Source organism: Lithobates pipiens, unplaced genomic scaffold, assembly GCF_037356315.1.
Source record: "Lithobates pipiens isolate NorthernLeopardFrog02 unplaced genomic scaffold, aLitPip1_a1.2 Scaffold_8, whole genome shotgun sequence".
NCBI classification, from domain to species: domain Eukaryota; kingdom Metazoa; phylum Chordata; class Amphibia; order Anura; family Ranidae; genus Lithobates; species Lithobates pipiens.
In genome coordinates, this window is record NW_027507903.1 from 416,204,423 (window position 1) to 416,230,172 (window position 25,750).

A 25,750-nucleotide genomic window follows, 5' to 3' on the forward strand; every position below is an offset into this window, starting at 1 on the left:
ATATTAGATGAATATTTGTGATACAAATGAAGTAAATCTGTTTGCACTATTAATGATTATTGCACCAATAACATACAGGGAAAATGTAATATTTGATTAGACACCCAAAGAATGAAAAACATATTATTAAGGTTATAATTTCCACATTAAAAAACTGTATACCAATACATTATGGGCTTATACTTTATGTTTTTAATGCATGGTGCATCCTCTGCAAAACATTATATTATAGTTGAAAATATAACTTTTTTTTTATTAAAACACACATATGATCTTAATTGGGGGCAACTGGCAATTGTGTCAGCATGACAGAACTCTATGTATAATACAATATTTTTGTTAGCGTCATAAAAAGCAGAATGTGTATTTTTGGGGGAATTTCCTTACATTAAATTGGTATAAAAAGTTCATAATGCTGGCCAGAAGAGGGCAGGTTTGGCATGTGTTGTTTACAGCTAGATCTATTCAGACTAAGCCTACACTCTCCTCCCCCTGGCTCAGTGATTCACCCTCCCATCTTTCATCACACACAAAGAAGGGCTGCTGTACAGAAAAGACAGTGCTGCGGATGTGTTTGTCTATGAATGGATTATTTTTTTGCTGATAAAAGAAGCAATTTTGTCAGCTACAAGCATTGTGGATTACACAGGATCTATGTTCCATCAAATACCAAGGAAGCATTGTAAGATATGGACATCAGAGGCTGCTATCTGTGTTGGAAATGGCAAGTAGCTTTCTCCCTTCTCCTTTGTAGCTGGGGCTGGGTCTCTGGGCAGCTTCGTTATTCTATTGTGGAGGAGTCTGATCCAGGGACATGGGTAGGAAATGTAGCTCAGGATCTGGGCATAAAACGTGCAGAGATTGCTCAGCGCAGATTACATTTATCATCTGAGAAATACCAAAAATATTTTACTGTAAATAAGGAAAATGGAGGCTTGACTATTAATGATAGGATTGATAGAGAGATCCTGTGTGGATCCAGTGCCAGCTGTGTGTTACATTTAGAGGTGGTTGCTGAAAATCCTTCAGAGCTTCTCAGTCTAGACATAGAGATTCAGGATATTAATGATAATTCTCCCACATTCATGTTTGATAATTATGTTGTTGAAATTACAGAATTGTTGACAAGTCCCGGTATTCAGTTTGCTTTAGAAATTGCAAAGGATTTGGATGTTGGTGTTAATAGTGTTAATCAGTACATATTGAACACAAATCCTTATTTCTCATTATCTGTAAAGAATCGTAAGGATGGCACTCTCATCCCAGAGCTGATATTAGAGAAGGTGTTGGATAGGGAGGAGAAACAAGAACACAATCTTATTCTCACTGCTATAGATGGTGGAGAACCAGCTAGATCAGGATTCTGTCATATCACAATAACAGTGTTAGATATTAATGACAATCCACCAGTCTTTGATCAGACAGTGTATAAAATCAAACTTAAGGAAAATCTCCCTTTAAATACAGTTGTATTGTCATTAAATGCTTCAGATCTGGATGAAGGGGCAAATGGGGACATTCTGTATTACTTTGGCAGTCACACTTCAGAATCCGCAAGACAGTTGTTTGATTTGAACCAGAATAGTGGAGAAATCATTACCAAAGGATATGTGGATTATGAAGAGTCAAATTTTCATGAACTATCAATAAAAGCAGAAGATAAAGGATTACCCAGACTGATAGGGAATTGTCTGGTTCAGATAGAAATAGAAGATGTCAATGATAATGCACCAGAAATGTCTTTCTCCTCTTTGTTGAATGAAATTCCAGAAAATATACCCCTAGGAACAACTGTAGGAATAATTAAAGTAAAAGATAGAGATTCAGGAAAAAATGGTGAAATACAATTGGATATGTCACCACAATTACCTTTTAGGATCAGCACACTTAAAAATCGTTTTTCCCTCATCACTGATGGGAATCTGGATAGAGAAAAAATAACCCAATATATTATTCAGCTGACAGCTTCTGATTTAGGCTCTCCATCACTGTCTGCTAAGATGACTGTTATTCTCAGGGTTTCTGATGTCAATGATAATGCTCCTACATTTACACAATCTACCTATAATGCCTTTGTTAAGGAAAACAGTGACCCAGGGACCCTCCTATGTACAGTGTCTGCTACTGATGCAGATGAGGGGGCTAACTCTGATCTGGTGTACTCTATAGTTGAGACCCAGATAGATGGATCCTCTGTATCCTCTTTTGTTTATATCAGTTCTAATAATGGGAATATATATGCTCAGCGTTCCTTTGACTATGAGCACAGTCAGACTCTACAAATCACCATAAAAGTAGAAGATTCTGGATCTCAAAATTTATTTTCTACTGTCCCTGTCTTTATTTTCATATTGGATGAAAATGACAACTCCCCCACCCTGCTGTATCCGGAACACTCTGAGGATCTCATTGTCCAAGAGAGAATTCCAAAATCTACAAGTGCTGGATATCTGGTGACAAAACTGACTGCAGTAGATCTGGACTCTGGTCACAATGCCTGGCTGGCCTTTAACTTCAATGACATCAGCAGTTCTTCTCTCTTCCAAATATCTAAACATACAGGAGAGGTCAGGACTGTACGAGGATTTCATGAGTCAGAAAATACAGAGCAGCGACTAGTTATTTCTATCAGTGATCATGGGGCTCCCCCATTATCTACCACTGTCACAGTTCTTGTCATGATAGCAGATGATATTGTAGTAGAAAGACCCAAATCTGGAGATTTCCACAGAACTTCTAAGCCACCATCAGATATGACTTTATATTTAATTGTTTCTCTTGTGGCTATCAGTTTGGTGTCCCTTGTAACATTCATTATATTGTTAGTGAGATGCCTGAGAAAGGAAAGTTATGGTTACAGCACTTGCTGTTATCTTAGTGGATCTGAATCAAAATCATACATGGATCAGTATCAGCCGACTCTTTTCCTGAACACGGATGGAACCCTAAAATACATGGAGGTCAGGATGGTTCCTCCAGGTGGACAAGGACAATGTTATCAAACTAATGTGCCCCCAGCCCCACAACAGAGGGATTCAGCTTTTCTGCAGTCTCTGGATTTTCCCCAGTTACGGGAACTAGTTAAAGACAATGATAGTACATCTGATACAAGCTGTATGAATGATCCCAGCAAGGTGAGTTTTTTTTTAAAGTATAGATTAATTGGAATGCATTCTCAGGATCTTTGACAATGAACGGGTTTTGTTATTAAAGGCACCCTGTTTGATGAATCCAAACAAGATACATTCTTTTTAATAATAGATCATTTCTTATGTAGCAAAAATACTGAATGTAAAATTCATTACTCTTTTGATTGATCCATAAAACACAGAGAGCACAGCTCAGCCCTGCCCACACTCCCTCCTCACTGGCTGTGATTGGCAGTGGCCAATGACTCCTGCTGCTACATCTCAGCCAATGAGGACCCAGGAGAGCCCTGACTATCGTGCACATTGCTGTATCAGGATCGGGGTAAGGTAAGTATAAGGTGGGGCTGAGGGGGGAGCTGCACGCTGAAGGTTTTAAAGCCACTTTAACATGACTGGATAATTGTAGTCCGGGCTTTTTTCTCTATGAAAAGGTTCCCCGCCCCCTTCTGATGCACCCTTAGTCTCTGCCCCCTATCCACCTATGAGCACCATCCCTTAGTTCCATCCCCTACCCACCTCCCAGCACCGCCCATTTTAGAGAATACAGAACCAAATATCATGTTGTGCTATTAAGTAATTTGTTTTAAATTTGATAGACCCCACCCCAGCAACAATAGATCCTCCACACAACAATAGCTCTCCCCCAGCAACAATAGACCCCATCAGTAACAATAGAACCCCTCTGTGTTGCTAAAATATGATTTTTTATATTAATCAGACATAACATTACATGAGACAATATTACAATATTGGTTGCTCATAGATTACTGTCAAGTTTTGGCTTGAGTAGATATCTCTCAAACAAATGCTGCTGTATACAATGGGTATGTAGATACCATTTTTGTATTCAATTGACAGTTTCAACAGTCCATTGTTTCTACAGCTACAGTAAACAGGTATGTTTTCTGTTGTTTGGTAACTATGGTAAACAGCCTGACACATAAAAGGAGGATTCAGGCATAAGCTAGGGACACACACCATCATGCTTTAAGATCAGAAGCCACTCATCATACAAGGAGGTGCCTGGTCTCAAGGAGAATTGTTGCCAATGGAGATCACAAACATACAGTAATCGAAGTTAAGTAAATCTTAAGTGTATTTGTACTGTTATAGACCATAGGCTGTTCATTTGCTAGCCATTTTGCTTGTTATAGATTGCAGTGAATGATTGATTGTTTCCTTTAATAAATCAGGTCAATAATGTTTAAAAGCTGTTTGAGACAGTGAAGTTCAAATTTATACAATTTCTTAAATGTTGTGCCAGGACAAAAAAAACAAACAAAAAAACATCTTTAGTACATCTTTGCATACATTCATATACTATTTCCCATTAATAGGGAAAACACCTGTTTATTCTTCCAGAATCATGGGGAAATGTTGCAAAGGTGTACTGAAAGTGTTTGTTTTTTTTGTCAGGCAAAGATTAAGTCCACCCTAACACTAAACTCTGTAAATCTACAAGCATCCACAATCTAAGGTTGACCTATCTAGCCCTGTAAAGAAACAAATCGCTATACAGTGAGGGGAAAAGTATTTTATCCCCTGCTGATTTTGTAAGTTTTCCACTGACAAAGACATGAACAGTCTATAATTTTAATGGTAGGTATGTTTTAACAGCATTTCAAAAAAGTTATACATTATTGTACATTTGAAATAAGTATTTGACACCTATCAATCAGCAAGATTCCTGGCTCCCATGTGTCTTCTATACAGGTAACCAGCTCTTTAGGTAAGTAATGGAGTTGTTCATACTGCTGTTTATATTTTCCAGCAGTCATCTGAATGTGCCTTTTCTTGAATTAGGCCGCCTGTCATGCAATATAATAGAATATTACCGTATATACTCGAGTATAGGCCGACCCGAATATAAGCCGAGGCCCCCAATTTACCCCCAAAAAAACTGGCAAACTTATTGACTCGTGTATAAGCCGAGGGTGAGACATGCCTGTCCATCCCTGTGTGTGTGTCCGTCCATCCCTGTGTGTCCGTCCATCCCTGTGTGTCCGTCCATCCCTGTGTGTCCGTCCATCCATCCCTGTGTGTGTGTGTGTCCATCCATCCATCCATCCCTGTGTGTGTGTGTCTCCATCCATCCATCCATCCATCCCTGTGTGTGTGTGTCTCCATCCATCCATCCATCCCTGTGTGTGTGTGTATCCATCCGTGTGTGTGTGTGTGTGTGTGTGTGTGTGTGTGTGTGTGTGTGTGTGTGTGTGTGTGTGTCCAGCCTACCTGTGTCCCGAGCCTTTGTCCCGAGCCTCCGTCCCGTGCCTTGCCTCCTTGCCTCCGTGCCTTGCCGCCGTGCCTTGCCTCCGTCCCGTCCCGTCCCGTCCCGTGCCGTGCCTTGCCGTGCCTTGCCTTGCCTCCGTCCCGTGCCCTCTTCGTCGGCGCCTCGGCGGCCATTGTAAAATTCAAAAGCTGCGCCGCCGCCTTCGCCTGTGATAGGCGGAACACTGAATTTCCCAGCAGCCTGTGTTCCGCCTATCACGTACATCGTATCATCCTCGTCCGTAGTACGAGGATGATACGATGTCCGTGATAGGCGGAACACAGGCTGCTGGGAAATTCAGTGTTCCGCCTATCACAGGCGAAGGCGGAGCCGGAGGCGCGGCTTTTGAATTATAGAATGGCCGCTGTCTGTCTGCTCGACACGCTGATCGAGCGGGCAGACAGCGATGACTCGAGTATAAGCCGAGGGGGGCACTTTCAGCCTCAAAAAAGAGGCTGAAAATCTCGGCTTATACTCGAGTATATACGGTAGGTAAATTTGCTATTTTTTCTATATTTTAAAGAATAATATATGTGCTTACATGGCACCATATCATGTAGTTTATGGGCAAGTGTAGAGTTTTTTTTTTAAAGACTGATATACCACAGTAGTAATCTTACACAGCATCAGTGTATTATCGTCCAATCAAATTAAAAGAAATTCAAAAAGTAAACATTGTATATATAATTATAACAATGGGACACGATCTCCAATGCAAAAGTTTACTGAAAATGTTTCAGTAAACCTTTGCATTGGAGATTGTGTCCCATCGTTTTTTTTATTTAATATTGGTGGACCATTGGAAGCCCACCATGACACTGCTCCAGGAAAACAAAGCGATAAGAGAGAAGTAACTCACCCTATTATTTGATATATATATATATATATATATATATCTACATACAGTATCTATAGATATCTATATATCTATAGATATACATAGATATATATATATATATATATATATAGATATTATTATTATTATACAGGTTTTATATAATTTGGTACAAGAGGAATCAGAGACCCCTGCCCGTTAGAGCTTACAATCTAAAAAGTAAGGATCAATTGATACAAAAGGTAATAGCTGTGGGGGGATGAGCTGATGGAGGAAGTGTTAGTTAGAAGCAGGATAGGCTTCTTTGAAGAGAAGGGTTTTCAGGGATAGTCTAAAGATGGATAGATTAGGGAACAGTCGGACAGATTGGGGTAGGGAGTTCCAAAGGATGGGAGAAGCTATGGAGAAATCCTGGAGGCGAGCATGGGAAGAGGTGACAAGGGAGCTAGAGAACAGGAGGTCTTGGGATGACAAAGAGAGCGGCTTGGTTGGTATTTTGGGACTAGGTTAGTGATGTAACTAGGGGCAGAGTTATGGATGGCTTTGTAAATTATTGTTAGTACTTTGAATTTTATTCGCTGGGTGAGTGAAAGCCAGTGGAGGGATTGGCAGAGAGGGGTAGAGGACACTGAATGGCTGGTAAGGTGGATGAGTCTGGCAGCGGCATTCATTATGGACTGAAGGGGTGATAGTCTATGTAAAGGTAAGCCAATGAGGAGGGAGTTGCAGTAGTCGAGGCGAGAGATGACCAGGGAGTGAATTAGAAGCTTGGTGGTGTCATTAGTTAAAAAGGGGCGTATTCTGGAAATGTTGCGGAGGCTAAGGCGGCATGATTTGGACAGGGCTTGTATGTGGGCCTGAAAGGAGTATGCGGTGCATACTAGCTCATTATGACTTTTCCCTTGCAGGTCAGAAAAAAAAAATCGTCAGCGGGTTTACTGCCGCTTTCATGTTTATTTAACATCCCAATTCCTGTGATATTCTTTTAAAATCAAATTTGTACTCTCACAATCCAAACATATGCATGTCATGTTTTAAACCAATATCCTAAAATGTTGCTAATACATTATGTACACTATTAATAAAAGCATATTAACAGGCTCAGCTGCTAAGGAATAAACAATGCAAATATGGTAAACATTGTGAAAATTATGCAGTACCATCTTTGTTCATCTACTTTCCACAAATCCCCATAAATGTGTGCGTCCGATCATAAATTAGAAACACACACAGTGAATGATACAAGAAAAAACATTAAAGTAAAGTCCACCAAATAGCACAGTGCACATTTAAATAATGTTCTATATGTCACTACTGACTCCAGAAACTCCATCTTATTTCTGTAAACCTTTATATACCTTAATAGAGGCAAAATCTTCCAATGGGAACATTTGCTCCAATGACACCTGTCTACGAGGGCACTTCCCTTTCTTTGGAGACATTTTCTATCACTTCCATTTATGTTAGATGGACTGAAGGTGAAAGGAAACTTCCTTTTAAAGGTTTTACAATTTTCTTACTACATCCAAAGTAATAAAAAAGAATATTTGGCCTTAATTACACGTTACCCTTATGACTCAAGCCACTCACCAGAAAGATATGACATTTGTAAAATAAGCAGCTCCAATACACTTGGTATAATGTTATAATATTTTCTTCATTTATTCTTATTATTATTTTCTCAGATGGTTATAATGACGGCAAACCCTATAATTAAAAAATTGGTTGGAGAAAGGACAGGGCAAAACTAACACATAGTTTCATAGTTAGTTAGGTTGAAAAAAGACACCAGTCCATCCAGTTCAACCTGAGTGAGTGTCTACAATTGTCCCTATTCCTGTACATTGCACACTCACATTGGTCCCTACCCTCAAGGAGCCCACAATCCAAGGTCCCCATGCATATACTAGGGCCAATTTTGGACAGAGGCCAATTAACCTACCTGCATGTCTTTGGCTTCTTCAAAACAGAGAGGATTATGAATGTGCAACGGAGGTTGCTTGGATCCTTCTGATATGCATAGATCAACAAAATTGGTTTTATCCTAAAAAAAAGTAAACTATGCATATAGGTGTTGCCCTCAAGTTTTTGCTTGTTCCCTAACCTTCACCAGATAAAAGTGTATTAACTGACAACTAATAAAACTTCCACTTTCTTTTCCTACATTCTTTAAGTATTATTTTGTTTTGCCAGATATAATGGAAATTATTTTTATTGCAAGTATTATTAAGATGTCTGTGTTGCCTACTACAATTTTAAATGAAATATTATTTATCTAGTTCAGTTAAAAAAAATAGAGATTGAGTTTTTGATATTCCTCTAAACCAGTGTTTCTCAAATCCAGTCCTCAGGCCCCCCCAACAGGTCATGTTTTCAGGATTTCCCTCAGATGAAACGGTTGTGGTAATTGCTAAGGCAGTGAAACTGATCAAATCACCTGTGAAAAATAATGGAAAACCTGAAAACATGACCTGTTGGGGGGGCCCGAGGAATGGATTTGAGAAACACTGCTCTAAACAAATTTTTAGCTTGGATGATCTTGCTTGGGATGAAATTAGAACCAATGACCAGAAGAGGGCAGGCTTGCCATCCATTTGATCATTGCAGTTAGAACGCAGACTCTTCTAAGTCTATCTATGCTCTCTCCTCCCCCTGGCTCAGTGATTCTCCCTCCCTTATTTTCCGTCGAACACAAAGAAGAGCTGCTGTTGTGCTTATAAGAGAATCCCATGGATTATTTATTTATGGATAGATCATCATTTAGGACTGGAAAGCAAAATCTGTAAACTTCATGCATTTTGGATTACAAAGGATCTATGGTGCAACAAATATCAAGGATCTGTCTTAAGATATGGACAACAAAGACTGCTGTCAGTGTTGGAAATGGCAAGTAGCTTTCTCCCTTCTCCTTTGTAGCTGGGGCTGGGTCTCTGCGCAGCTTCGTTATTCTATTGTGGAGGAGTCTGATCCAGGGACATGGGTAGGAAATGTAGCTCAGGATCTGGGCATAAAACGTGCAGAGATTGCTCAGCGCAGAGTACATTTATCATCTGAGAAATACCAAAAATATTTTACTGTAAATAAGGAAAATGGAGGCTTGACTGTTAAAGACAGAATTGATAGAGAGATCCTTTGTGGATCCAATGTGAATTGTATGCTGAATTTAGAGATAGTTGCTGAAACTCCCTTGGAGCTTTTCAGTTTAGAAATAGAAATACAGGATGTTAATGATAATTCACCTACTTTTTTAATTAATAAACATAATATTGAGATCACCGAATTATTGGCAAGTCCAGGTGCTAGATTTGCCTTGGAAATTGCAGAAGATCTAGATGTAGGTGTTAATGGTGTAAGTCAGTATATATTAAGCAAAGATCCATTTTTCTCATTATCTGTGAAGAATCGTGTAGATGGCACACTTATCCCTCAGCTAATATTAGAGAAGGTGCTAGATAGGGAAGAAAAACAACAACACAATCTTATTCTTACTGCTATAGATGGTGGAGAACCAGCTAGATCAGGATCCTGTCATATCACAATTACAGTGCTAGATATTAATGATAATCCACCAATGTTTGAGCAATCGAATTATAAAATTAACCTTAAGGAAAATATCCCTTTAAATACTATTATCTTAAAATTAAATGCCACAGATCTGGATGAGGGTGCAAATGCAGAAATTGAATATTCTTTTGATAGCCACACATCTAAATCTGCAAGGAAACTATTTGTTTTAAATAGTCAAAATGGAGAAATTTATGTTAACGGATCTGTGGATTATGAAGAAACTGTTTTTCATGAATTATCTATCAAAGCAGTAGACAAAGGACTTCCTAAATTAGAAGGCGACTGTGTGGTACATATAAGAATAGAAGATGTAAATGACAATTATCCTGAAATTTCATTTGCATCAGCGATAAATGAGATTCCAGAAAATGCACCTACTGGAACTATTATGGGATTTATCAATGTACAAGACAAAGATTCTGGGAAAAATGGAGAGATTAAACTGGATCTGTCCCCCACTATGCCATTTAAAATTAGAAATCATAAAAATCGTTATTCATTGGTCACTGATGGCAGTCTGGATAGAGAAAATATTTCCCAGTATACTGTTGAGCTGACAGCTTCTGATTTAGGGTCTCCGACTCTGTCTAGTAAGACAATTGTCATTCTCAAGGTTTCTGATGTTAATGATAATGCACCAACATTTACACAATCTACCTATATTGCCTTCATTAAGGAAAACAGTGACCCAGGGACTCTTCTATGCACTGTAGCTGCTCTTGATACAGATGAGGGAGTTAATTCTGATCTGTTTTACTCTATAGTGGAGAGTGAGATTGATGGCTTCTCTGTATCTTCTTTTGTTTACATTACTTCTAATAATGGTGATATATATGCTCAGCGTTCTTTTGACTATGAGCACATTCAGACATTACAAATCACCATAAAAGTAGAGGATTCTGGATTTCCAAAATTATTTTCCACTGCCCCTGTCTTTATATTCATATTGGATACAAATGACAACTCCCCCACCCTGCTGTATCCGGAGCACTCTGAGGATCTCATTGTCCAAGAGAGGATCCCAAAATCTACAAGTGCTGGATATCTGGTGACAAAACTGACTGCAGTGGATCTGGACTCTGGTCACAATGCCTGGTTGGCCTTTAATCTCATTGATCCTGCCAGTCCTTCACTGTTCCAAGTGTCTAAACATACAGGAGAGGTCAGGACTGTACAAGGATTTCAGGAGATAGAAAATACAGAGCAACAACTTGCCATCACTATAAGTGATCATGGGGATCCTCCATTATCTACCACTGTTACTGTACTTATTAGTATAGCAGATGATGTTGTAGTAGAAAAACCCAGATCTGGGGATTTTCTCTCAAACTCCAAACCACCATCAGATATGACTTTATATTTAATTGTTTCTCTTGTGGCTATCAGTTTAGTGTCCCTTGTGACATTCATTATATTACTGGTCAAATGTCTGAGGAGGGAAAGTTATGGATATAGTAGTAGCTGCTGTTATCTTAGTGGATCTGAATCTAAATCATACATGGATCAGTATCAGCCGGCTCTTTTCCTGAATACAGACGGAACCCTAAAATACATGGAGGTCAGGATGGTTCCTCCAGGAGGACAAGGACAATTCTACCAAACTAATGTGCCCCCAGCCCCACAACAGAGGGATTCTGCTTTTCTGCAGTCTCTGGATTTTCCTCAGCTACAGGAATTAGTTAAAGACAATGATAGCACATCCGATACAAGCTGCCTAAATGACCCAAGCAAGGTGAGTTAAAAGTGCAGTATACTGTGATTTACCTTCCAAATATTAATGTAGAAAATGGCAAACTTTATATCTTATCGGTTTTCTATTCTTCATGGATGAATTAGTAAAAGAGGGTGCATAAATAGTGCTTACATAGAACTGCTTAAAAAGTTCAAGCAGTATGATAGTTTATATTTCTCTTGTATGCTTTTTCTTTTTTTTAAGGTATTCCAGTTTAAAACAAACATGCTGCATGTAGACACTGCCCGCATGTTTCAGAGCATGTTCTGAGAACTTCTTACTGCATAAACCACTTCATACAAATAATATGGTGACCTACTGAGAGGTTCCTTACTGCATTATGTGAGTCTGGGTGGGGGCGACTGTGTAAAGAGTCCATGATTACAAAACAATTATACTCTTAGATCATGCTGGTGCTCCACAGAGGCTCTCTGGCAGTTATTACAGGTATAAAATGAGGTTAACCCATGAGATTAATCTTATAAACCTTTACTTGTTGCAGGTTTTCAAAAGGTACTCTTTTTTTTACAAAGATTAAAGAAAAATATTTTAAAATTGAATAATCACCATAGTTTATTTTTATTACAGTGCAACATCGGGGTGTTGAAGAAACTAATCCCAATCATCTTTTTTCTTTCTCAGTTAAAAAAGATGTATTAAATAATATTATACTGAAGAACAATTCAAGCTTCCATTATTTAAATGGCTGTGATCATGCGTGTCTATATATATATATATTTCTGTGCACCTAGGTAATGGTATATATCTGTGGATAGAATGTGCAAAGTTAAACCTGCAATGTCTAGAAACACTTGGCATTTTTATCTTACAGGGAACCTCACATATAAAATACCAATACTGTTCTTTTGCGACTATATTTCATATTACTTTCCTGGCTGTCATGCTGATCATTTGAAATAATTCTAGATTTACTAAAGCTATCCATACATAAATTGAATTATTTCTGTTTCCTGTTGATTCAGCAAACATTCTATTCATGCATTCCCCTGGCAGCACCCCCAGCTTAATAAACTTTTATCTAATGATCAAAAGAGCCGGGTAGAATTTTGTAAGAAGTCAATCAGCTGGATGGATGGTGGAATCTGCTAGACTTCTATCATTCAGCCCTTAGGTTGAACAAAATAAATCTATGCATGTATGGCCATCTTAAGCAGGAAAAAGTATGCAAGCTGGAAACCATTCACCAGCTGCATATGTTGCAGGTTAACCATTTTCGGACCACTGCACGCTGATATACGTTCTAACTTTGAAGTGGAGTATTGTTGTTATGGCAGCAGCTTGCTGCCATAACCCTCTTCTTCGGCCGGTGGTCCGGTTACGATAATAGTCGTCTCTGCTGGGGATTCTCCCCTCTCCTGCCGCGCCCCGGTGCCCTCCGCTGCTTACAGGAGCCATAGCTTGCCTTTTGTGACATGGAGATGAGTGAGGGGAAGATGGCCCACACACGTCACCATATCATTGCAGGGTGGAAGCAATGTCAAAATGTCACTTCCTCCCATAGCTCTTAAAGGGACATTTTTTTTTTAAATTACAATTTTTGTTTTATTGCATTTTAGTGTAAATATGAGATCTGAGTTCTTTTTGACCCCAGATCTCATATTTAAAAGGTCCTGTCATGCTTTTTTTTTCTATTACAAGGGATGTTTACATGCCTTGTAATAGGAATAAAAGTGACACCATTTTTTTTAAAGAACAGTGTAAAAATAAAAGGCAAAATAAATACATTTTTAAACGCACCCGTCCCACCGAGTTCACGTGCAGAAGTGAACGCATCCATGAGTTGCGCCGTATATGAAAATGGTGTTTAAACCACACATGTGAGGTTTTGCCTTGATTGGTAGAGCGAGAGCAATAATTCTAGCCCTAGACCTCCTCTGAACATGCAACTTGTAGAATTTTTTTAATGTCGCCTATGAAGATTTTTAAGGGTAAAAGTTTGTCACCATTCCATGAGCAGGCACAATTTTGAAGCGTTACATGTTGGGTATCAATTTACTCAGCGTATCATTATCTTTCACAATATAAAACATAGGGCTAACTTTACTGTTGTCTTATTTTTTAATTTAAAAAAAAGTGTATTTTTTCAAAAAAAAGCTTGTAAGAACGCTGCGCAAATATGGTGTGACAGAAAGTATTGCAACGACTGCCATTTTATTCTCCAGGGTGTTAGAAAAAAAGGTATAATGTTTGGGGGTTCTAAGTATTTTCTAGCAAAAAAAAAACTGTTTTTAAATTGTAAACAACAGATCTCAAAAAGAGGCTTGGTCCCTAAGTGGTTAATTGGCTCCTGTAATATTTTTTATATCAATTTGGCCTGCATGTAAATGTGGAAGGAATTCCTATTCGGTATAGTATTTTTAACATGCATTAATCACCTACAAGTGCAGCATTGTATTTTTGTGATAGTGAAACAGGTTTAGTCAGTCTGTGTCTTCATAAAATGTATGGAAGGTTTCTTCTCTCCCTTGTACTTCAGTTTGCCAATATGGCTTAATACTCAGACAAAATTATAGCATTTATACATATTCATTATTTGATTCTATTTGACGTTTTATTAGAGATGGTTGAATCTGACCAATTGGCCAAGGGCCCAGTGTATCCTATTTAAAATTCTGCCAAAACCATATGAAATTTGGCCAAACCAGATGATTAATAAAACTCCACAGTACTATAGATATCAGTAAAATAAGGATACTTTAAAAAGAATTAGCAAAAGAATTAACAATCTCTAATAAGGTGAAGGACAGTAAGTAATCACTCTGAGGGTAAAATAGTGTAACTGATCAAAAAACACAATATTGACATTGGGGTTATTTTTCTTGTCACAGAAATATACAATATATCATTTAATATATCATTTAACCACTTGCTTACTGGGCACTTAAACCCCCCTCAGTCCCAGACCAATTTTCAGCTTTCAGCGCTGATGCACTTTGAATGACAATTGCGCGGGCATACAACACTGTACCCAAATGAAATTTTTATCATTTTTTTCCCACAAATAGAGCTTTCTTTTGGTGGTATTTAGTTACAGCTCGGAGTTTTATTTTTTGCTAAACAAACAAAAAAAGATGCAAAAAAATAAATAAATAAATCATGTTTTAATAGTTTGTTATAAAATTTTGCAAACGGGTCATTTTTCTCCTTCATTGAAGTGCGCTGATTAGGCGGCACTGATGGCTGCATTGGTGGGCACTGATGGGCTGCATTGGTGGGCACTGATGGGCTGCATTGGTGGGCACTGATAGGCTGCACTGGTGGGCACTGATAGGCATAGTTAAGGCGGCACTAATAGGCACAGATAAGGCGGCACCGATGGGCACAGATAAGGCGGCACTGATGGGCAAAGATGGGCACAGATAAGATGGCATGGATGGGTGGCACGGATAAGTGGCATGGATGGGTGGCACGGATGGGCACTGATAGGTACCACTGATAGATGGGACTGATGGGCACTGATAGGTGGCACTGATAGGTGGCTCTGATAGGTGGCACTGCTGGGCACTGATGGGCGGCACTGCTGGGCACTGATGGGCGGCACTGCTGGGCACTGATGGGCGGCACTGGGTCGCAGCACCTTTGAGGCAGATTGTGGGCACTGTGGGTGGCACTGTTGGTGGCACTGCTGGATGGCACTGTGGGTGGCATTGTGGGTGGCACTGTAGGTGGCACTGTGGGCACTATGGGCACTGATGGGGGCACTGATGGGGGGCACTTACTTTTATTCAGGATGGCACGGCGGTGGGCAGGTGGGCACTGGCAGGGGGCAGGTGGTCAGCTGTACTGCTGGCCGTGATCGGGACTGATGTCCCGATCACGGCCGCCGGTGATCGGCTTTTTTTTCTCTCCTCGCGCTGTCAGCGCGAGGAGGAATAATAGCCGATTACCGGCTCCGTTCTATCACATGATCAGCTGTCATTGGCTGACAGCTGATCACGTGATAAGGGGTCGGGATCGACCCCTTGCACGGATCGGTGATCAGGCGAGTCTCACGGACTCGCCGATCACAGAGCGCGCCGCTCGTATGTGGGTCGAAATGTGGGTCCGCGCTGTTGCCGTCATTTGGCAATAGCGCGGATCCCAAGTGGTTAAAGGGGCTGTAAAGGTTCGAGTTTTTTCACCTTAATGCATCCTTTGCATTAAGGTGAAAAAACACCTGGCACTGATGGCTGTGCGTGTCCTCCAGCGTCCACTTCTCCACGGAGTCTGGCTATTGATTGGATAGATAGGATAGATTGATAGCAGCACAGCCATTGGCTCACGCTGCTGTCAATCCCATCCAATGATGCGGCCGCCAGGGGAACGGGACCGAACAGGAGGATCAGGGCCACTCTGTGCAAAATGAACTGCACAGTGGAGGTAAGTATGGCATGTTTGTTATTAAAAAAATAAAAAAGGAACCCACACAACCAATGTAAACTAGATCTCAACCTAAGTTATTTTTTTCTGAAATACAATTGAGGTACAAAATTACTACTAATAACTAAAAGTATAACTAATAGGAAGCTCCCAGAAGAAACAAGTACTTAGGTTCCTTTCCACATACAGAATTTTAATACCAGGGCATTATTACTGGGAGTATATGGGAATGTTATTACAAGGAGTACCCAGTTATAACTTTAAAGGCCTGATTGAGCCGAACAACTCCCCCCCCCCCCCCCCCCCGGCTTGGTTCGCCCCAGAACATGCAAACGGACAAAAAATTACACCTTTTACACCTTTAAAAGTCTATGGGACACAAATGTGAAAAATCATATGTGGCCTGGTACAGTTCAGGAGGGGGATGCTCTCTTGTCCCTCTTGCCCCCCCCTTTCCCTGTGGCCTGCCAGGTTGTGTGCTCAGATAAGGGTCTGGTATGGATTGTGAGGGGGACCCCCATGCCATTTTTTTTTTACATTTTGCCACAGGATTCCCCTTAACCACTTAAATACTCTATATTATTTATACTACACTGCCTGAATATAGATTTGACACTGAATATCTAATCTACACTAGATGCAGAGTATATACTAGGCTGTACATATATATCAAATAGACTCCCCTTGCTATATGGAAAGGGAGTACATCATATCTGGTGAGTGCATGGTGTCTACAGTCCCAGGTGAGATGGATGCATAGATATCATTGGCATATGGAGCACAACAGCACTTTATTAAGGAAAATACTTTATTTTGCACAGTTATCACTTTAAGCAGTTTATTTGTCACTATTCCATTTGATTTATTTGTAAAAACAGTTAGCAAATTATTGATATTGTATGATCTAGTACTAGACACATAGTATATACCAATATAGTAGTGGCACTTTATATTAGTATAAGGTGGAGCAAGCTCTCTCCATAATTTATTCACAAAATTTGGCCCTCTTGAGGGGAGAGTATTGATAGCAGCTGCTAAACAACATGACCACCTAATCACCAAGGTGCAGGTGTCCAACATTTTAATATACAAAAATATACATTTTATTAATCATATTAAGGATAAAAGCCAAGCATGGGATTTACAGCTGATAAAACTCAAGGTGGCCTAAGCTCTTGTTTTGTGGTGGGACCGTATGCGGATGACAGTCTTTATATACTTGCATGCTGTTTATCATAACTTAAACCTCCAAAAACAAGGTGGTATATATCTACGCATGGGCACATATTAACTATTCTGCACAAGCGACCACAAAAACAGGTTTTTTATAAGTGAGGTACAACGCTGATTACCAAGAGAGAAACCCCCAGAAATGAAGATATGGAGAAAACCTGTTGGAAGGAGACATAGAAATGAAACTAATCAGTTGGAACAGCACCAAGTTTAGGGGTACTAACCTTATAGTGCATGGTCAGAGAGAGGTAAATTATTTAGCAGTTAGGGGCCACCCATCACAGAGATAAGCAAACCTTTGAGTCTGAAATGGGGAACAGAACTAAATCTGACTCACCACATCCACTCCATAAATACTCAATGCATAGAGCACCCAGTGGTGCACGTTCCCTGATGTTCCTGCTAAAAACCATAGATGTGCTCCACATAGAACACACCTGCAACATGGCATCATGACATAGCTGATAGATGTCACCTTCTAGCCCATGTGCCGCAACCTGCAAGAACCTGCAAGAACCTGCAAGCATACACAACTGTGCAGTGAGGTCAGCAACATAGACTGCCCAATAAACATATGAGTCCTACCACACCAATATTATGGTATAGGCCAGGGCACCAATGGGCAGGTGCAACACCACAGGCTGTAAATCCCTTGCAAAGAAAACCAAGGAAAGGATACAGAACCAGGGGACACCACCGCGAACAGCACGACCATGCCTGTGGGACCCGCGGTCTCGATGTTCGCGGGTCTCCCGGCGATCGTGTCACGGAGCCACAGAATAGGCAGATAAACAAGGCATTTCCCCGTTCTGCCTAGTGACATGACAGAGATCACTGCTCCCTGTCTTCGGGAACAGTGATCGTTGCCATGTGAGTGGCAGCCCATCCCCCCCACAGTGCCCTTTCCTCCCAGTGTAATTTACACAGTAATCAGCACATTTTTATAGGTCCCAAAAATAGTGTCAAAAGTGTCCAATGTGTCCGCCATAATGTCGCAGTCATGCTAAAAATCACAGATCGCCGCCATTAATAATAAAAAAAAAAAAAAAAAAAAAATATATATATATATATATATATATATATATATATATATATATATATATAAAATAAAAATGCCAAAAAACTATCCCCTATTTTGTAGAGGCTATAAGTTTTGCACAAACCAATCAATATATGCTTATTGAGATTTTTTACCAAAAATATGTAGCATAATACATATAGGCCTAAACTGAGGAAAAATCGTGTTTTTTATATATTTTTGGGGGATATTTATTATAACAAAAAGTAAAAAATATTGCTATTTTTTTTCAAAATTGTCGCTCTTTTTTTGTTTAAAACACAAAAAATTAAAACTGCTGAGGTGATCAAATACCACCAAAAGAAAGCTATATTTGTGGGGAAAAAATACATCAATTTTGTGTGGATGCAACATCGCATGACTGCGCAATTGTCAGTTAAATTGACGCTGTGCCGAATCGCAAAAATTGCTCTGGTCAGGAAGGGGGTAAAACCTTCCGAGGCTGAAACGGTTGAAATTGTGTTTCTTTTCATGCATAATTTTACCCTTAATAATACATTTAATTGTAGTTTATATAATTATATATTTCTCAAATCTTAACTCAATTTTTGAGTAGGAATATCTTGTGTAGTTTAGCAAACAGTTTTCTAGTACCGGGGACACTTTTTGTAAATTGCACTGAATTATGTATATTAAAATATTAAAATATAATACAATTTTGCTGACAGCTTTCAAATTATCATACAGCCATGATAACTGAAAGATTATTATTATTTTACCACATTATTAAAATAGAGATAGAAATGATAACAGGATATGTGATTTTCTTCTGGAAATTAATTTCATACATGATATTAAAGAGTAAAAATTACATTATTGACCAGTAGAGGGCAGCCTTGGATTATTTAGTTTCTATACTAAATCAATACAAGCTAGCTCTGCACTCTCCTCCCCCTGGCTCAGTGATTCACCCTCCCATCTTGCCTCGCACACAAAGAAGAGCTGCTGTACACAGAAGAAAATACTGTGGATGTGTTTTTCTATGGATGGATATTTTCTTCAGTTGTGAAAAGAGGAATTTGCCAGCCACTGCCAGTGTGGATTACACTAGATCTATGTTCCACCAAATATCAAGGAAACACTATAAGATATGGACATCAGAGACTGCTGTCTGTGTTGGAAATGGCAAGTAGCTTTCTCCCTTCTCCTTTGTAGCTGGGGCTGGGTCTCTGGGCAGCTTCGTTATTCTATTGTGGAGGAGTCTGATCCAGGGACATGGGTAGGAAATGTAGCTCAGGATCTGGGCATAAAACGTGCAGAGATTGCTCAGCGCAGATTACATTTATCATCTGAGAAATACCAAAAATATTTTAATGTAAATAAGGAAAATGGAGGCTTAATTGTTAATGACAGGATTGATAGAGAGATCCTGTGTGGATCCAGTGTGAGCTGTGTGCTGCATTTAGAAGTGGCTACTAAAAATCCATTAGAGCTTTTCAAGCTAGACATAGAAATTCAGGATATTAATGATAATTCTCCCACATTCATGCTTGATAGTTATGTTGTTGAAATTACTGAATTCTGGACAAGTCCTGGTGCTCAGTTTGCCTTAGAAATAGCAAAGGATTTGGATGTTGGTGTTAATGGTGTTAGTCAGTACATATTGAACATGAATCCTTATTTCTCATTGTCTGTAAAGAATCGTAAGGACGGCACTCTCATCCCTCAGCTGATATTAGAGAAGGTGTTAGATAGGGAGGAGAAACAAGAACACAATCTTATTCTTACTGCTATAGATGGTGGAGAACCGGCTAAGTCAGGATCCTGTCATATCACAATAAAAGTGTTAGATATTAATGACAATGCACCATTATTTGCTCAATCAGTTTACAAGATTAAGCTAAAGGAAAATCTCCCTTTCAATACAGTTGTATTGCTATTAAATGCAACAGATCTGGATGAGGGGGCAAATGGAGAAATTCAGTATTACTTTGATAGCCACACTTCAGAATCCTCAAGACAGTTATTTGAGTTAAACCAGCACAGTGGAGAAATCTTTCTTCAAGGAAATTTGGATTATGAAGAAGTACATTTTCATGAATTATCAATAAAAGCAGAAGATAAAGGATCACCCAGACTGATAGGGAACTGCCTAATTCAGGTAGAAATAGAAGACGTCAACGATAATTTCCCAGAAATGTCCTTCACCTCTTTGACAAATGAGATTCCAGAAAATGTACCATTAGGAACAATGGTGGGAATAATTAATGTGGGTGATAAGGATTCTGGGAAAAATGGTGAGATACAATTGAATATGTCCCCTCATTTGCCTTTTAATATCAGAACAATAAAAAATCATTATTCACTGATCACTGATAGTATTTTGGATCGAGAACAAATTTCACAATACACGATTGAGGTGACAGCTAATGATTTAGGATCTCCTGCATTGTCTAGTACAATGATTGTTATTATCAGGGTTTCTGATGTTAATGATAATGCTCCAACATTTACACAATCTACCTATAATGCCTTCATTAAAGAGAACAGTGACCCAGGGACACTTCTATGTACAGTGTCTGCTTCGGATGCAGATGAGGGGGTTAACTCAGAGCTGGTTTACTCTATATTAGAGACCCAGATAGATGGATCCTCTGTATCCTCTTTTGTTTACATTAATTCTAATAATGGTGATATATATGCTCAGCGTTCCTTTGACTATGAACACATTCAGACTCTACAAATCACCATAAAAGTTGAGGATTCTGGATCTCCAAAATTATTTTCCTCTGTTCCTGTCTTTATATTCATATTGGACACAAATGACAACTCCCCCACCCTGCTGTATCCGGAGCACTCTGAGGATCTCATTGTCCAAGAGAGGATCCCAAAATCTACAAGTGCTGGATATCTGGTGACAAAACTGACTGCAGTGGATCTGGACTCTGGTCACAATGCCTGGTTGGCCTTTAACCTCATTGACCCTGGCAGTTCTTCTCTGTTCCAAGTGTCTAAACATACAGGCGAAGTCAGGACTCTACACGGATTTCAGGAGGCAGAAAACACAGAGCAGCAACTTGGCATTTTAATAATTGATCACGGGGATCCCCCATTATCTACCACTGTCACTGTACTTATCAGTATAGTAGATGAGGTTGTAATACAGAGGCCCACATCTGGAAATTTTCTCTCAAACTCCAAACCATCATCTGATATGACTTTATATTTAATTGTTTCTCTTGTGGCAATCAGTGTAGTTTCCCTTGTTACATTCATTATATTACTGGTGAAATGTCTGAGGAAGGACAGTTATGGTTATAGTAACAGCTGCTGTTTCCTTAGTGAGTCCAAACCATACACAGATAAATATCAGCCAGCTCTTTTTCTGAACACAGACGGAACTTTAAAATACATGGAGGTCAGGATGGTTCCTCCAGGAGTACAGGGACAATGTTACCAAACAAATGTGCCGCCAACCCCGCAACAGAGGGATTCGGTTTTTTTGCAATCTCTGGATTTTCCTCAGTTACGGGAACTCATTAAAGACAGTGATAGCACATCAGATGCAAGCTGTCTGAATAATTCAAGCAAGGTGAGTTATAATTTAAATCTTCATTTCACTCATTAGAATATGGCAGACTTCAGATTTGTTGGAATTAATAAAATATGGTTATACCTTCTTAGATAAATGCATGCAAAGTTAGAGATAGCATTCCACCTGTTTTGGGCTTTTTTGTTATTTAAAAGGTTCACGTTTAAAGCTAAGTCATTATTATTATCCTCCTGGGCAGACGTCAGACACCGTCTTCCTGTGACACTGAAAGCAAACTTCGATGTTAACTAGTATGAGCAAGAAATCCCAGCCTTTCTTTACATAGACAGTTATTTAGTGAAGTTAACAGGCAGCACAACCTAACTGCTTCTCATATTGCAATGTGGTGACCTATTCAGTCCTCCACCTTAAAGAGAAGCATAGCCAAAGCTCAATTTGGCTATACTTCTTCTAGGGATCACAGGAATGCAGTTCTCTGCTCATGGAACACTGGGAACTGGGTGATCAGCACTCATTGATCGCTCAGTTCTCGGTCTAAGAGCTGGCTGGGGTTAGATACAGCATTGGATCAATGCTGCATCCATCTAGGTGAGTATGTATGTATATATATATATATATATATATATATATATATATATATATATATATATATATATATATGTTTGCTATCCCATATTTCTCTTTTAATGTATTATAGAGGATACTGTGAGGGCATGTCAAAGTTTTCACCCCATGTGGTTAGTTTATCTTTTTGAACATATTTTTTTATAATGCTTTTGCATTCAGTAATCATAGTAAATTTGCAAACTGGTCAAACAATTACATGTAATATTTAATATTTAGATTTTCTCAGTATTTACATTTAGTTTTGTTAATTTTTCTTGATATTCTGAGACATTTTATGAAAGATTTTTTTGCTCACTTTTATTGAGTGTTTACCCAAGCACAGCTATGTACAGCCATTCAATTGTATCGGTGGCTGTACGTGGCTTATGTGACTCTCCAGGTACCTGAAAGAGCTGGGGATTTTACACCTCAGCACACAGGGACTAGTAAGCATCTGTGTGCATGTGGGCTTATGTTCATTCTGTGTTACAGACTGTCTATTTGCAGCAATATTTTTCCTATTTCAGATATAATAAACTATTGTATATTATACTAATGAAAGCTGCAAGTGTACACTGAATGAACAATGGCTGTGTTCAAGCTGTCTGCAAGCATCTCTCTGTAAACAGTATTTTATAAGCCACTGTGGCTAGAATGGGTACTGCTACCTATCATGATTGCTTATTGTGTTCAGTATATTTATCAATTTTACATTTAAGGGAAACTGACATGTAAGAAATGGACCCCTATACTATGTTCTTGTTGATCACGCTGATATTCTAACTGTATCACATAGTAATTAGCTACTTGTTACTATTAGTTTACGTCTTGTGTATGTATTTATTTTTTTCAGCTGTTTCATTTAGTTGTTCTTTTATTTACTGAAAAATAGCTAAAGACATTTCTATCAACTGTAGGACACGATTGTACAACTGATGTATACGCATACATATTTGTACTTACAGTGCACGTTGTGGGTTTAAATTATTTGGGATAACATTCATTTTAACATGCAGGGTTGTTTGTGCTTTGTGGATTTTGGTTTCTTAAAGTAGCATGAAACTCAAAACAAAAACATTTATTATACTGCGCCTTACCAATTCATAGGTGTGATGGCTGTATATGTTTCCTTTTTTAGGATTTCTTTCCTCTAGCATCATCTGGTGATCCAGCCTGCAAGTCTGTTGATTTTCAATAGAATAAGCTCCCTTTCGGTTACATGGGTAAAACAGACAATTTAACACTGGCAGGGGTACTTACAAAGATCAGCTTTTATTTAGTTATGTAAAACCTTTATTCCAAAGTGACTGCTTATAAAGTATTAGCTGGAGTTCAGCTTAAATTTGTTAGTGTATTTAAGTAGAGTTAGAGTGCTAGTATTTCTAACACTCTCTTCCCCCAGACTAAAAATGCTGCTGTCTAAATCTGCCCCCGTGGCTCCTTCATCCAATATTGGTGTCTGTATAGTACAAGAGGTGTGTTACTGGCCAGATTACCAGGAGAAAAAGCCAAACAAAAAAATAATACAGCCGCTACATCTAAGGATTGGTAAACTGCTATATACAGTATTACATTTTTGGGGTTTAATGTTCATTTATATAACCTAATTGAAAACTGCCGCTTTCTAGCTTGTTGATTTATACAATACACATCACATATGTTCCTGATACAAACTAATCTCTTACCAGTCTAAAGTTTTGTGTTCAGCTAAAGATCAAGTTGTTGATAGGCAACACTATCTTATTTCACTAAAGGACTAAAAGAATGCATAAAACCAGCTACATTCTGTAAGGAACATTATACTTCCGTAAAGAACTTGAGTGCATTCTGTAATACTGGGTCAGGCCAGTGCTTAATGAATCCTTTTATTAGGAAAAATCATGTAGAAATGATGCTAGTTGGGATTAACCTGGGGTCATTGCTACCGCAATAATATACTCAGCAGTCCTTCTTACAAATATTAAAAACTTTGTACTTAAAAATGTCCTATAGGCATGAAAAAATGAGTGGAAATTCTGGTTACAATATCATCTAATTGTTTTAAATATATACCGTATATACTCGAGTATAAGCCGAGATTTTCAGCCTCTTTTTTGAGGCTGAAAGTGCCCCCCTCGGCTTATACTCGAGTCATCGCTGTCTGCCCGCTCGAACAGCGTGTCGAGCAGACAGACAGCGGCCATTCTATTCAAAAGCTGCGCCTCCGGCTCCGCCTTCGCCTGTGATAGGCGGAACACTGAATTTCCCAGCAGCCTGTGTTCCGCCTATCACGGACATCGTATCATCCTCGTACTACGGACGAGGATGATACGACGTCTGTGATAGGCGGAACACAGGCTGCTGGGAAATTCAGTGTTCCGCCTATCACAGGCGAAGGTGGCGGCGCAGCTTTTGAATTTTACAATGGCCGCCGACGAAGAGGGCACGGGACGGGACGGGACGGGGGCAAGGCAAGGCAAGGCACGACACGGCACGGGACGGAGGCAAGGAGGCAAGGTAAATCCCCCCTTCCTTGTGTGCTGTGTGTTTTTCAGTCCTTTGCTCACAAAGAAATGATCTTTTCAGAACAAGCCAGAGAGTTTCAGAGGAACATTAATAATTCATATGCCTACAGAATGCGGCTGCTTGCTCTTATCAGCAGATAATTCTGGCCAGAACAATCCCTGATTACATGTGTTTATTGTGCCCTCGAATGCCTTCCATAACCCTGTGTACATAAAGATTCATTATTCTTCACCGGCACTATGGCTCACCCTATAGGGCATCATAACACCATAAAGAAAGTAGGATCATCCCAAATAGGGATCTGTAGTCCCTTTAAAGCCCAACTCCATGAAACAAATTGCTGGTTATTAGGAGGCTCGGGACAAAGGTAGGCTGGACACACACACACACACACACACACACACACACACATACACACACACACATACACACACACACACACATACACACACACACACACACACACACACACACACACACACACACACACACACGGATGGATGGAGACACACACAGGGATGGATGGATGGATGGAGACACACACACACAGGGATGGATGGATGGATGGATGGAGACACACACACACAGGGATGGATGGATGGATGGATGGAGACACACACACACAGGGATGGATGGATGGATGGACACACACACACACAGGGATGGATGGACGGACACACAGGGATGGACGGACACACAGGGATGGACGGACACACAGGGATGGACGGACACACAGGGATGGACGGACACACACACAGGGATGGACAGGCATGTCTCACCCTCGGCTTATACACGAGTCAATAAGTTTGCCAGTTTTTTTGGGGGTAAATTGGGGGCCTCGGCTTATATTCGGGTCGGCCTATACTCGAGTATATACGGTATCCAACAAATATGTCCCAAATT

At 39.5% G+C, this 25,750-nt stretch overlaps 1 protein-coding gene across 14 annotated transcripts in view; it reads left to right on the forward strand.

Moving 5' to 3' along the window:
• The window catches only part of LOC143964452 (protocadherin gamma-C5-like), a 568,154-nt gene that overhangs the window by 267,997 nt on the left and 274,407 nt on the right, over positions 1-25,750 (forward strand). For 2 of the 14 annotated variants that reach the window (XM_077474188.1, XM_077474198.1), the window contains exon 1: positions 8,924-11,552. The exons of the other annotated variants lie outside the window; for them this stretch is intronic. In XM_077474188.1, the coding sequence (XP_077330314.1) occupies positions 9,105-11,552 (2,448 nt within the window). In that variant the 5' untranslated portion in view covers positions 8,924-9,104. Of the gene's footprint in view, positions 1-8,923; positions 11,553-25,750 lie in introns of those variants that run through there. 14 annotated transcript variants of the gene reach the window in all.